Source organism: Athene cunicularia (genome assembly GCF_003259725.1).
Source record: "Athene cunicularia isolate RWA chromosome 7 unlocalized genomic scaffold, athCun1 chr7_part2, whole genome shotgun sequence".
Lineage (NCBI taxonomy): Eukaryota > Metazoa > Chordata > Aves > Strigiformes > Strigidae > Athene > Athene cunicularia.
In genome coordinates, this window is record NW_020799108.1 from 1,595,697 (window position 1) to 1,610,207 (window position 14,511).

The window sequence follows — 14,511 nt, forward strand, 5'->3', positions numbered from 1 at the left end:
TAACTCTGTGGAATATTTTACTTATCTTTTGTGTGATATGTTGGTAGCCTAGCTATTTTGAGATATTTCTAATGCTAGATAATCTAATGCTAGCTACAGTATGCAATTTGATTCAAATCCATTTAGATTTTGGATTAGAACATATTTCAGTACAGTAATATTTTAAAAATAAATGTGTTTGGATTATGTCTTAAATGTAGTTATAATTAGCGGGAGAATGCCAGCTGACCTGAAGTGTTTTGAATAGTGTTTGTAGTTTATCTCCTGAAATACATTGCTTGACCTTTCCATTCCCCTCCTCTGGGAATCTGTGCCTATTTTTGTACTGACCTTGTACTCTATAAGAAATTTCTTTAGTTTCTTCTTAAATCATCAAGCAGTGTGATGTTTACCTGTTTATGGAGACTCTAGCTATGTTCTGGCTTTCTTGTAAACAACTGTGGAATTTAAGCAAGCAGGAACTGCTACTCCATTTCTGCAGTTTGCTCCTTTTATTTATTTTCTGCCTGTACGTATGGCATAAGTTACGCTTTTTTGAGGCATTTTTTCCTGTGATGCAGTCTCACATATTAGTGTGGTTGGTTGAATATCCATACTGCCAGTTTGCTACATAGTAGGGCTTTTTTAACCTTTCACAGTCCAAATACCCCCAAGGATGAGTAGTGGGGCCAGGGTAGAAGCTGGGAAGGTGTTATATATTTGTGTTTTCCAATGTACTGCATCTCCATTCTTTTTCAAAGCTAAATAGCAAAGATTAATTTATCTGTGGAATTAGGATTTCTCCTAATTAGCTGGGGGTGGAGACCCTATTTCTAGATGTTTTTTCTTTACTTACAAAAACCTTGCTACTGGATTCACCAGCAAGCTGTGTAAAGCAGCTCTGCAGATAGCAGGAGAGTCCATATACATACCTGAATCTAAGGAAGCTACTGGACCTTCAGCAAATATGGAGTGAAAGGAATTTTCATGGAAAGGAAGAGTAAAGAAAATTCACAGCACTATTTCTGCTATAGATATCCTAAAGAACTTGAGGTATTCAAGGCCATGCTTCTAGTCATACTTCCAAGTCACTTGCAGTTCAACAGTTTTCTAGATATAAATTTTTTTTCATGTTTTCTGATTTTAAAGCTTATGGGAAAATTGTCTTCCTTTAATTATGCTCTAGGGTTACAGATCTGCACAAAAGCTTTTCAAAACTGCTTGGTTAAGTTTTGATGATCTCAAGGTTTCTTTTTGCATGTGACATCTGAAAAGAGGGCCTGTACTTTAGAGGTGCAAGGAGGTGTTTATTCTGTAATGTCATTTAACAAGCTGCTTTGTTGGTCCTGAATCTTGTCTCATCTATTAAACCTCCTAGAGGTCAGACTTTGAGCAAAGCGCAATGACCTCTAGCAGTATACCTGGTTAAACAAAAAAAAATTCAGAACAGCTTGTAAATAGAAGAATTAAAACCATATGGACATTGTAATAAAAATCCATTTTACAGGTATTATCAGCATTTAAGTAACCCATATGAAAAATTTGATGGTTTATTTTCATGTCTGCATTTGCTTCTGTTTAGTGTTCTTTCCACTTGTTAATGTTATAATCCTCTAAGGCATATTATAGTTATTCTGTAGTGTTAAGTGCTCTTGACTCTGATGTACCTTTCAAAATGACTTGTGTTTCTAACTACGTGCCTTCACACCTATGTAAGTCAAACCAGTATCTTGAGTGTTGTCCTTCTGTTTGCCCTAATTTATGGAAGTTGATATCTCAGGTTGTTCCTCTTCAGAGAGATTGCCTAACAGATAATGGAACAAAACGTATGAGGGGAAAAAAAGAGAAATGCTTAGTTTTTATTCACTAAAGGAAAGTGTTGTTCCCCTTTTTTTTTTTTTTTTTTTGAGGGGACTTTTAAAACATTTTGGTGAGGGATTTTTTAAACACTTTAATAGAATCTAAAAACATAAGATAAATTTTAGTCCTAAATAGGTTGCAGCTAAACTTTGCACACAAAGTTACTACAGTCAATTATGAAGATATTTGGGTGAGCTTTAAAATTCAAATTCGGAAACTTACTAGGTATCTAACTACTGTACGGAGAGCATTTTCTTAGCCAAAGATGCAGTATAGATGTATGTTTGATTTAAAGCTGTTTACAATCTGTCTGAATCTTAGGAGGATGGAAGAGATATTTTACCCTTCTTCCTGTCCTAAAGATTATGTGCCTTCGAAATTCTGCTGATGTTGCTGTTGGAAGATTAAAATATTCTGTCTAGGTATCTTCAGCCTTCACCTAGGATGAAACATAAGTAGAAAATGGTGAAACATCTCTATCCATTTCTTTGCTAATGCCCCACTCTTGTCTTTATTTCTTTATAAATAAATTTTTGAAAACCTCCTGTCATATTGCATATTGTGAATGAAATCACACTTTCTAAGCCAGTGACCAGTATAAATTCCAGATAAATCTGTTTTCTTGTCTCAGTGATTACATATTTTCATTTAGTTATGGTGGGGGGAAAAAAAGCAATTACTATTTAGCAAAAATACAGCGTAATCTTCAGTATCCTAAGAATTAACAGAAGACTAGTATTAATAGAGGATTGTGTCTCACCAGTGTGAGAACTCTTTTTTTTTTTTTTTTTTTTTTTTTTTTTCAAATCCAAGGCAGCCTTCACAGGTTTGGCTGCAGGTAACTAATGCAATTATTTCCATTATTCTTGTCTCTGTTTCTAACAGCTGTTTTTAAATGCTAACAATAAAGTGGCAGACAAGAGTGAGAAAGACCTTGCCAACAAATTACTGACAGAAATGAATGAGGACCAGGTACCTACCTAACCTGTATTTTTCTTCGGTTGAAGTCAAGACACAATCACAGGAAAACTGATTCCTGTGCTTCACCTTAACCATCCTCTATAAGCCTTCTGCAGCAAGATGATCTTGTGTTGCTGCACATATCAGTATTTCCTGTCCCTGGAAAATAATCTTCCTGAATAACGTATTGAATTCCACCTCAGTTTTATTAATCTGCTTCAAAATGCAGATATTTAGAATAGATTGAGCCTCAGTTATGGTTCTTTTAAGGAAAAGGTGAAGTACATGAATGGAATCCAAATAAATTCTCTCAACCTGGTGGTGATTTCTCCCCCCCCTCCCCTCCCCTCCCCCCTTTTCTCTTTTTTGCTTCTTTGTCTCAGCACTGTGGTGTTTTGGATTCTGGGGCCTTGTTTGTGAATCTCAATGGTTGTATTTGATGTTCTGATTCTTTGCTTGTCATCAAGAACAAGTGTTCACAAAACAATGGACAGGCTGAATCAGGGAGGTAGGAATAGCCTGTTGCTTTAATTTTCCCAAAATATTGTGGAAAGTTTCAAATGCAAATTGTTCTTGTATTTTATAGTAGAATGATTTGTTCTGATTAAAATGTAAAGAAATGCTAAATACAAGGTATGGTTATCTACAAATTGTGATTCTAACTAATAGCTCTGGCTTTTTTAGAAACTTTTTTAGTGCAACATTCTAACCACATGTAAATGTATGTTCACATCTTGCACTGCCTTCTGATGCTTGACATTTCATTTTCAAAATATGTCTGATATGCATATAATATTTCAGAGATAACAAAACAGAGTATGTTTGTTTGCACAGTTTTGCTAACTAGGTTTACTGATGGATGCGATATAGTACTCCAACATTTTTGTCCCTAAAACCACCATAGAAATATCAATATCAATAAGAATTATAGAAAAAAAACCAACAACAAACAACTCAAAAGATGACTTAAATTGGAAAAAGAGATGTTGATCAATGCAATGAAGCTATGAGTGAGGCAGCCACCTTACTGTGCTGGTGTGACATTTCACAATTTGTGTGTATGTTGCATTGGCCTGTAGGGACTTGGATAGAAAAGAAAACCGTTTACATGAACTGCAGGTGCCTGATTGTCCAGCAGCACACACACACATGTATGGCGAGAGGTTTCCTAATTTGTTTTCCTCCCTCCCTCTTGAGGTTGTCCATTAGCCGCATGAGGAAAACCTGTTTGTCCATCGGAGTATTTGAAGTGCAATGTGTGTTGTGAATGCTTCTTTCCTCTTGAAGTGTGTGGCTAGCTGTCTACTCTTACGTAATTCCTTGTAGGCCTTGGGGTTATGAAATCTTGACTGGTGGGGAAATGATTTTTGAAGCATGTTAGCAAACTCCTGGATTCCCTCCTGGCAGGAGGACACTACAGATTTCAGAGTTGAACTGTCTTTGTGCATTTGTATATAACTTCTCTACCTGTTACTTTCAGGTGTTTCAGGGACACCTGGACTGCTTGGCAGTGTCAACCATTCAAGCCCTCACAGCAGTAATGCACAAGTCTCCAGCTGCTAAGGTAACAACAGTATATATGCAAAGGTCTGTTTCCAGTTAGTGTTTTTATCACAATACCTTGATGAATCTTGCTCAGGAAGATGAGCAGATTGTGGTCATGGATTCGTGCCGGATAGGAGTAGCTGATTAGCATCCCATATCCCTTTATATGTGTCTAGTGGCTGGACACTGAGCCATCTTTGTGTCAAAACTGGAAGATCAGAGTGTTGGAGCCTTTGTAAAGGAAGTACATCATTACTTCTCCCATGAATATGTGGTGTAGAATTAATGGGTATTTGCAGAAATTTTCAGACAGAAGTTTTTGTGTTGTAGTTTTATGATTGTCATTAAGCTGACCCAGGACAATATTGCTGTCCAAATGGTGGTCTTGCTCTTCCTCTGCCCCTCCTTAGTAGTTATTCTTGTGATTTGATAAATGCATAGGTTGTGGTTAGTTTGTGAATCTGACTGGAAGCTAAGCCCACAGAAAAATAATGTATTTATGCTTAGATTGCTGACTTAATTTGATTCACCCCATGGTTGAATGATTTCCTAGTCTTGGTATGGAGAAAGAGATGAGGCTGCACAGTGGAGACTAAAGGAAGAGTGGGAGTCATCTGATTTGGTTGCTACTTGCGATACAGTCTAAGTGAGAAACAACAGGGTGACTTATGCTCCTCCAGAGCATTACTCAGAGTTCTTATTTCTCCACTGACTCTGGAAAGCCTCAGAAGAGTTTTGTTGGACATGGGGACTGACTGTGATTCACAAAGGATCAGTAAATTTTTCAATTATACTTCCACTGCAGTATATGTTTTTTTTCTTTCCGTATTTACCTAAGCAATCATCTCACTTCTGCTGACAGAGTCATCCTTAAAAAAAAAAGTGCAGTACAGCTGGGGAAAGAGTATCCATTCTATATGATGTGTTAGCTGTTTACTAACTAAACCATAAATGGATGCTATTGTTTGTATTTTTCTGCTTGATTATGTTTTCTTCTTCATGTAAAATCAATTAGTTTTCAGAAAAAATTCCTTGAAACATTTTTGTAATTTTTGAAGTGTTTAGGATGGGTGGTTTTTAATCAAGCTGGTCTTGGAAAATCTTTCACTCAGAAATTAATATCTGAATACTTCTAATTCTCAATGTAATAATTTCATGCTACAGTTTGCATTTAAAAATTAAGCTATTAGTATTTTGTGATAGAATTAACATTTTGACTTATACAAAAGCAATTATATTCTTGTATAGGTAATTACTAAAATATAACTTTGATCTTTTATTTGTTTATCTGCATGCTGCAGTGAGAACCTTCTCAACTGCAGCATGCTAGAGATAGCACAATGGATGTATTATCAAAAAGAGATTTCTAGCCCAAAAAACATTATGCTTGATTTCTAATTATTTTGTGTCTTAATATTGTGTTAAATTAGAACCTGCTGCAGTAGACAAGCAATTTTTGTCTTTTATTTGTTACTGAGACTGGGATTTTTATCCTCAGGAGGTCTTCAAGGAGAGGATTGGTTATGCACACATATATGAGGTACTAAAATCCTTGGGTCAGCCCTCACGGGAATTGCTGGAAGAACTCATGAATATGGTGAGAGGTGCTTGCTTTGAATGCTAAAATGCTTACATCTTTTCAACAGTACTTCTAGCCATATTTTGTTAAACTTCATGTCTGAGTTCTCTGCTGTTTTTCAGGCTGTTGAAGGTGACCACATGGCTGTTGGGATACTAGGCATTAGTAATGTCCAGCCCTTGTTGCTGCTTATCCAGTGGCTTCCAGAACTAGAATCACATGACCTGCAGATTTTCATCTCAAATTGGTTGAGGCGAATCTGCTGTATTAACAGACAGAGTCGTGCCACGTGTGTCAATGCGAACATGGTCATCCGTATCATTGAGACACTAAATTCCCATTCTGCGCTCCATTGTACTTGTGCAGAGAACCTGATTGCCCTTCTGGGCTCTTTGGGGAGCCAGTCAATGGGCTCAGAAGAACTGCTTCAGCTAATACGGCTCCTGAGGACTGAGGAACCAAAACGAGCTCACCCTTACGTTGTTCCAGTGATGCGAGCCATTCTAGCAATGGCCCGAAAGCAGGGCATGGCTAGTGCCTTGCAGTATTTCAACTTGTGTCACAGCATGGCTGGAATTGCTGTTCCATCAATTCATAAGTGGCCAGGCTCTGCATTTTCTTTCAACGCTTGGCTCTGCCTTGACCAGGACCGGGTGGACCCTAGCGCGAATGGCAAAAGTGGCAAGAGGAAGCAACTCTATAGGTATAGTTACTATAACTACTTCAACAGTACAAATCTAAGTCATCTGTTCCCTGTGCCATATTGTACCCTCTGACATGTGGTACTTCTGCTTATCTTCAGAGAATGCAATATATAGTGCTTAGTTTGTAAAAGGGAGCAGTTTCATCTCTCACCAGAGCCAGGCTGTGTTACAGAAATAAGCATGTAGTTACTCAGTTATAATGCTTTCTTGTCTACAGTTTCAATATCCATAACTCCAAATTGTGTTAAGGTTCATAGCTTAAACAAACAAAACAACATAAAAAAAACCCCAAACCAACCCCAAAATAGAGCAGCCTTCCCACTGTTTCTTGTAAAGGTAATAAAATCTGTTTTCTGTATGAGAACACAATGAAAAGAACACCTTGATTTGTTTAAATAGACATTGATACGGATGGGTTTTAGTATAATTTAACTTTCTGGGTACGTTCATCATCAAACAAAATGCAGAATGGGGGAATACTAGTTGAAGAATCTCTCGCTTCCTTCAGTGCATGTTACTGCACTGCAGTTTCAGGGAAAATGTTAACGAATGCAATTTTAGTTGTAACAGTATTTTCCAAACCTTTGTGTCTTAGAGTGTTACTTTTGTTTATTAATAATCATGGTAGCAGGTGGAAACCCCTTGGATTTCTGCAGCTGCCTTGTCTATTTGTATAGCACAGGCCTGATGAAGGGTGCCATCTGATAAACTGCCCCAAGACTGTTTCCAGAGTTTGTCAGTGTGTCCCACTAAAGATCTTAAGTAGACTAGTTCTGGAAAACTGGGGTGGAATTGCACTGCAAAGTAAAGCTGTGATTGTATTTCAATGTGTTGATATTATATCAATAACTGACTGGTTTTCTATCATGTTACATACAATTTTGACGACATTATTCTAGTTCTGGTAAGCTAAAACAGTAGTGTATTGAAATTAATACAAAAAAGAGGAAACTTAAAATTCCAATTTCAGCTTGAAATGTTAAGCACACAACTGAATTAAAATTATTAAAATTGGTCTAGCTGCTATGTTTTACAGTGTTTAATTGTAAGAAAGCTTATGTCTATTGAAATTGTCTATAATATTCATTCTTTGTGTGTCTTTATGTGTTACCTTGATAGATGCAGGCATTTGATAGCAATTAATGCATTCACTTGGAATAATGGTACCTAAGGGTATGCGGCAGGTTTTGATAGCTGTTCACAATGTGTATATAATTTTTTGTATTCAAGTATTTAAAAAAATGAAAGGTTTCTCAAGGCAAACCTGTGCTTGCAGGGCTTATTTATAGATAGCTGCTTACAGATGATTTTCTTCATTATATGAGTGAAATAAGAATGACTACATTTACATTTTGCACTAAGGTAAGGTTCCTGCTGATAGATGATCAGAAATAAAAATAAATCATGGGTGATACTTATTTCCTCGTCACACAGTTTTAATGTAGATTTGTATATAAAATTAACGACTGAACTTTCTGCGTTTTCTAGAAGAGCTATACCATGTGCTGTATCGATCTTTAAAATAAATAAAATCTCTTTATACAACACTATGATGTGAAAGAAGGTAAATGGAGAAAACATGTCTACTAATTGTAACAGTAATGTCAGGAATCTGCATGCAACACTGGCAACTTTACCAGGGGCAATAGTAAATACTGGATGAGTGACAAATGGCTTAAGTTGGTTCTCTCCTTAATGAATGAACGGTAGATGATTTCCAATAGTTTTGGTGAAGTCCTTGATTGTTTGCTTTGTTGTCTTTTTCTGTAGCTTTTTTACAGGAAGTGGTATGGGTTTTGAAGCATTTATTACATGCTCTGGGGTATTGGTGGTTGCAGTTTGCACAAAGAGAGAATATGCAACAGTGATGCTGCCTGACCATTGTTTTTTTGACTCTCTCTGGGTAAGATTTGATACTGAAAAACACTTTGTTTAAAATAGTACTGTTAGCTCAGAAGTCAAAGTTGGGGTTTTTTTTGTTGTTTTACAAATGGTCTATTTTCTCATGTTTAAATAATTCATTGCATAAGAACAGATCTAATCTCAAATAATGCAAGCAATTTTCATGTAGATTAGTGGTAGATTGAGCTAAATTATGCCTATGTTAGGCATTTCTTATTGATAAACTGTTTACAACACTGTACTTAGATTTTTTTTTTTTTTTAATATTAAATTTGAACAAGCATAGGTGTCTATGGTGCTGTGTGAACGAATCAAATGTGCTGCTGTGTTTCCACTTTGCCTTTTTCTATTCCCATATTTAAAGACAGAAATTATTGTGAAAGAGCTGTATCTCTTTCCCTTCAAAAACCTGTTTGCGTGTGAACTACTTAAAAGTGGAAGCAGCTGATATGTGGTCTTCTTGTTGATGCTTTGGATTTATTTTCTTAAGTGATTTTCTCACCAGATTAGTAGAGAGGAAGTTAAATATTTTCATGCTGTCATTTCACTGCTTTTTAATAATGACTTAATTATTTATATTGCTTAACCAGCACAACATAACTATTGTTCACATGCCTGGAAAGAGGCCCTTTGGTCAGAGCCTTGTGTACATCTACGTCAATGGACAACAGAAGGTCTCTGCCCCACTTCGATTCCCTGCCATGAATGAAGTAAGTTCACCTTCTGAGCTATACCCCTGTTGTGATGAGCTCTTGTAGAAAATGAGAACATAGTTAGCTTTTTTAATTTAGAAATTGTGTAAGAGTTTAAGATAGCTTAGCCTATTGCTAATAAGCTTCTGTTCAACTTTGGACAGTGTCCAGAGTATCAATTTGGAGTATAACTAACCATTAATTAATGCTTGTTTAGTCATCTTGGTTTAAAAATGAAACAAAACCCCACTTCATTATCTTGAATATTTATTTACCTCATTACCTCAAAATAATTACCTGAGCATATTGATATTATTTATGAATAAATCATAATAAATCACAGCTCTGCTAGTAGGATTGGTGTGACAGTACTCAGTGAGGAATATTCCCTACTGTTTTCAGCAGTAATTTTTTTACTTGTATTTTCTGTATGTTCCCTTAATATGCTAATCTTATACCTGCTTTGTTAGCTGGGTAATTAGTTTACACGCAGTTATTCTAACCATTTCAAATGTGTACACGTTTAGCCTTTAAAAAACCACAGCGGCCGTTGAAATGAGTACATGTCATGTTTAGTTTTCTTTGTAAGCATTATCCATTCTTTTTGTGGAACAAATCCATTTTAACTGGGCTACAATACTGAATATTCTTCCCTCTTTTGTAAGTCAGTATAATGCTTAAAAAATGAGAGTAAATATAACTTCCATTGTGAGATAAAACTCTGGATTTTAGCCCATCTGTAGAATAAGCACTATAAATATCAAGATATTTGAAAGCAGAGCAAGGAAGCTTCTGATGACAGCATCTATTTGAATGGAATAACTGATACTGATACAAGAAATGTGCAGTTAGCAGATATGCTGGGCTAGTATTTTGAATTATAATCCAGAAGAGGAGCGGTTACCAGAGTATTTGGAGCACCATCCTTCCTCTCTGCGCTCCTGCCAGAGGTCATGCAACAGTTGAGGTGACCAAATTGCTCTTAATTGCAGGAAGGGCACTCTGCTGTTGTGGAAAGTACAGGTGGTTTTTTGGCTTCTTGTGCTGGATTGCTTCTTTTCCAGGTCATGCCAGAACTGGCTGCTCTTGGCTTAATTTATTTAGTTCAGGTTTGCCAGAGATAGTCTTCAGATCTGCTTTGTAAACTGTGAAAAAAAGGAGGTTAGATTTACAGTATGTTTTGTTTTCTTTCTTCCATGCGTGACTCTCCAGGCATTTATTTCTTGCTGCATTGGCTCAGCTGGTCAAAGAACAACAACTCCTCCTCCATCTCAGATACCAGATCCACCTTTTTCCTCCCCTATTATGCCCCACCGGACATCACTGGGGGGCATTCTCTCGACAGGAAGTTGGGGTGGGATGCTTGGAAAACCAGAGCTCATCACCAAGATGATCTCAGCAGGGACTCAGGACAGTGAATGGGGGTGTCCAACATCTTTGGAGGGCCAACTTGGATCAGTTATTATCTTTCATGAAGCACTGCAACCTCCTCAGGTGAAAGCATTATATTTAGCAGGTAAGCAGTGATTGTACTGGTTTTAGTGGAATAAAGGGGATGAGTTAGGGATGAGACCCACTGAGCTTTGCTCTACACATAATGAAAAAAGTTACAATCTGGAAGAATTGCAGAGCTGACAAAGTGAGAGTGCCTTATAACAAATAAGCTTAAAATGGAATAATAAGTATTATAAGTCTTATTTTAAATGTTATGCTTGCATGAGCTCGTCTGTTTATCATATGTATGGACCTGCCATAATCAAACTGTTAGGTAGTTTTTTCACTTGTAAGTTCTTAATTTTTGCTATTGTTTGCCTACATGTGACTTTAAGTTTGAGACTCTTCAAAATATTGCCCTTGTTTTGATAGGCCACTTAAAGGTGATTTATGCTTGAGGCTTGTTCCACAAGAATCAATTAATAATTAAGAGGTCATTAAAAAAAAATAAATCTGGTAAGCTATGTCTTAAAGTTCAAGGTGTAAGGTACTAGGTTCCATAATAATTTGAGGTTGTCAAAGATTAGTGTAAAAAGACTTCCATCATTTAAAGGAAATATTTGGTATTACTAAACAAAACTACCTTGAAGATTACTCATTTTCTGGATATTTTGGGCTTGATGACAGAGAGATTGGTGACAAATATGAGATGGGTATTTGTAAAGACAAAAACATTAAAGCTGTTTGAAGGTATAAATAAACCCCTTCTTTGTATAGTTTAGCTTTTTATCAGGAATTTATTTCTTTTTAAGCAGACTCTATGGAATGAGTGATTTAAGTCACAAAGCATATCTCAAATAGGTGTTCTATTTGTTGTTGCAACAAAGTAGTATAAAATTTGTGAAGGTCAATTTCAATATCCTGTGGACTCTTAAATATGTAAATACATTATTTTTGTACATAATTTATATATAATTTCTCTTAACAGGTCCAAACTGTTTAACTCCATGGAAGTCTCAAGAGGCTGAAGTTGGAGATCTCCCCGGTAAGGTGCTGCTTCATTATACGCCAAAGGTATGAAACAGTACATGATTTCTTTTTGATTAGTGAGCAGTGATTTCTGAATACATTCTAGATGGTCTTTTTTTTTTGCTTTGCTGTTTTATAGAACAGGTGAGCATGCCATCTTTACATGCTTATTATGGGAAGATAAAGAACAGCGAGAGTTTTCTTAAACTTTAATCTTGTACAGAGATAGTAGGTTTTGTTCTGTTTGGCAAAAGGACACATCTTGTACAATTGTGAATGTCAGATCTAAGATAACATATATGATGTTTCAGCGGTTCCAAATTGTTAAAACATTTTAATTTCAACATAATGTCACAAACTTCCTGAAACATATTAGCATCATTTGGAAAACTTATGTCTTCAAGGATCTGTAGCTTGTTTCCTAAATTAAACTGTAGCCTCTTTATCTGTTTAACAGGCCTGCAGAAACCCAATTTGTCTTGACCTGTCTTCAAATCTTTTACATGGAAGACTAACTGGAAACAAAGTAGTGAACTGGGATGTCAAGGTAAATGCATACTGAAGAAGCAGAACCTGGTGTAAATATGACCAGTGGCTGTATACGTTCACCTAACCTTTGGAATGTGGAAGTTGTTTATCATAATGCAAGTGACATTTAGCAGATACAGCATGTTTTTGTAATGAGAAGTAATGGGTTAATGCTGTGTAGCTGGAGTAGTATTACATTGCATTTATTGAGAATTTACGAGGGCTATTGCTCATAATGTCACAGGTAATTCATTAAGATATTTTGTGGTAGCTGACTACTCTTCATAATCTGTGTATGGAAAGCATTTTATCATCTCTAGGAGATTCTGTCATGGTTTTCTTGCATTTTTAATCTCTGAATTAGATTAAGATTAGAGTTAACACTTGTGACTTTGATGTTACTCATATAAAAAAATGTTACTGAATTGCAGACTAAGTTCAGCAGAAAACAAGGTGTGGAGTTAAAATATCACAAGAATATAACACTTTTTTAAAGAGATAAATTAATCTAGTTACCTTATTTACTTTGGTTTGGGGTTGGCAGGACTGATCTCACAGTCCAAAAGCCTCACTTCAGAGAAAACACCAAATACTCACTAAAGTGTTATATCTTATTCTTTCTCTGCTATACGCTGTCTAATATTTTTCCTTATTGTTGGATACATTGGGATATCTGATTCTTACAGGCTGTGCAAGTCATCTTTGTTTAACTTTGTTTTTCTAATCACAGCACTACTGCTGTATTAGTACTGGAGCTTAAAATGTAAAGTTCTCTGTCTAAACCTGCTTAAACATTTGACATACCGCTGAGGGATATGGTGTAGTTGGGTTAATGGTTGGACTGGATGATCTTCAAGGTCTTTTCCAACCTAGATGATTCCGTGATTCTATCATAGCAAAATTGTCCTGTATTTTGGGGTTTCCTTTTCTGTTTTGTTTTCTTAACCTAACACACTGGGTCCTTATGGTCTTTTGGTTAATCAGTTAATTTTTTTAGTCTCACACCACTGACAGTTCAGATCTGACTTTTTACTGTAGAATTCAAATTTACAATTTTGTCAGCTCAACTGCCAACGAGATTTAGTATTAATGGTTTAGACTTTGTTGGTGCTCCACAAACAGAATACTGTTTGGGCAAGTTGCATGTCCATTAGTTGTCTTCTGTGTAAAATACCAGATGCTCTTTTAGATGCTAGTTCTTGGAGAGGAGGACAAAACCAGCTTTTAATAAATACCTTTGTGTACCTGTCTGCTTGTTTCTTCCCTGATCATTAACACACATAAATATCAAAAATTAAAGTCAGGCTTAGCTCTGTGCATGAGGAAATCAAGTTATTTGCAGTATCAGAATTTGATCCAGAAACAGTGACATAAATAAAGGTCTATTTCTTTTAAATTTAGATAGCATATATCCAATTCTGTTTTATGGGCAGAATATTTGATTAAGGGCTCTTAGCTTTGAGAAAAAATATGAAAATACAAAAAAATATGAAAATATTATATAAATAGTTTGAAAATACTGCAATTTGTTCTCTTCACCCTGTAGTGGGAAGAGGGACGTGTGAGGAGTATTTATATATCTAGATGTACGGGAAAGCATATTTTGAGTAGAGTTTTAGGAGAATCATTAACAAACACTATGGGATTTAGCACCCTCTTGAGGAGGACTAGTGAGGAAAAAACACAAGAGCTGATAAGGAGCCTACCCTGTAGACAGGTACAGCATGGAAGGAGCTAGTTACTGCTGTCTTGTTGTTCAGACAAATTCTGGTTTTCAGCTTTAAGTTGTTTTCTGTTTCCAAAAACTGCAGTTCTGTGGTGCCCCTTGTTCTGCTCAAGGAACATAGAAATCTTCATCCGTGAGATTAAATTTTGCAGATTTAAAAAACTTTCTTAATTTAAATGTTTAATTTTGTTAAATTCACTTGAATAAATGTGGGCTGGAGAGTGGGCATTGTAAAGGCACATGGAGCAGAGTAACAATTGAAAGAGTAGAAAATGATGGAGAAGAAAAGGCTGATGTTCCCCACTTCTCCCCAGCTTTTCTGACTGGCAAGGGAGAGTGATATCCCACGTTAATAGGCTGGCTTACAGGATATTGGGTTTTTTTGGCTGTTTACTACACAATAGTTTTCATTGGAGAATTGAATAGGTGTCTTTGACTAGCTTGCTGAGGCCCTGACTTTGTACGTGGCATTGTGAATCGCCTCTAGAAATCTTGTGACTTGAATATGTTACGCCTTACTACAAGAAGCACTGCTTGAAGTGTCATGTTATCCCTGCTTATGAGGGGGGGGGG

At 36.3% G+C, this 14,511-nt stretch overlaps 1 protein-coding gene across 4 annotated transcripts in view; it reads left to right on the top strand.

Annotated features, from left to right (window-relative positions):
* Window positions 1-14,511, top strand: part of NBEAL1 (neurobeachin like 1) — an 88,870-nt gene that overhangs the window by 34,777 nt on the left and 39,582 nt on the right. For 3 of the 4 annotated variants that reach the window (XR_003398854.1, XM_026853237.1, XM_026853236.1), the window contains 9 exons: window positions 2,725-2,811; window positions 4,280-4,363; window positions 5,843-5,941; window positions 6,046-6,626; window positions 8,398-8,530; window positions 9,120-9,239; window positions 10,434-10,737; window positions 11,644-11,729; window positions 12,142-12,231. Coding sequence is in view for 3 of the 4 variants with exons in the window: in XM_026853237.1 (XP_026709038.1) it covers window positions 2,725-2,811; window positions 4,280-4,363; window positions 5,843-5,941; window positions 6,046-6,626; window positions 8,398-8,530; window positions 9,120-9,239; window positions 10,434-10,737; window positions 11,644-11,729; window positions 12,142-12,231 (1,584 nt within the window). In the remaining variant the exon portion in view is untranslated. The remainder of the gene's footprint in view (window positions 1-2,724; window positions 2,812-4,279; window positions 4,364-5,842; window positions 5,942-6,045; window positions 6,627-8,397; window positions 8,531-9,119; window positions 9,240-10,433; window positions 10,738-11,643; window positions 11,730-12,141; window positions 12,232-14,511) is intronic. The other variant, XM_026853238.1, reaches the window with a different exon arrangement.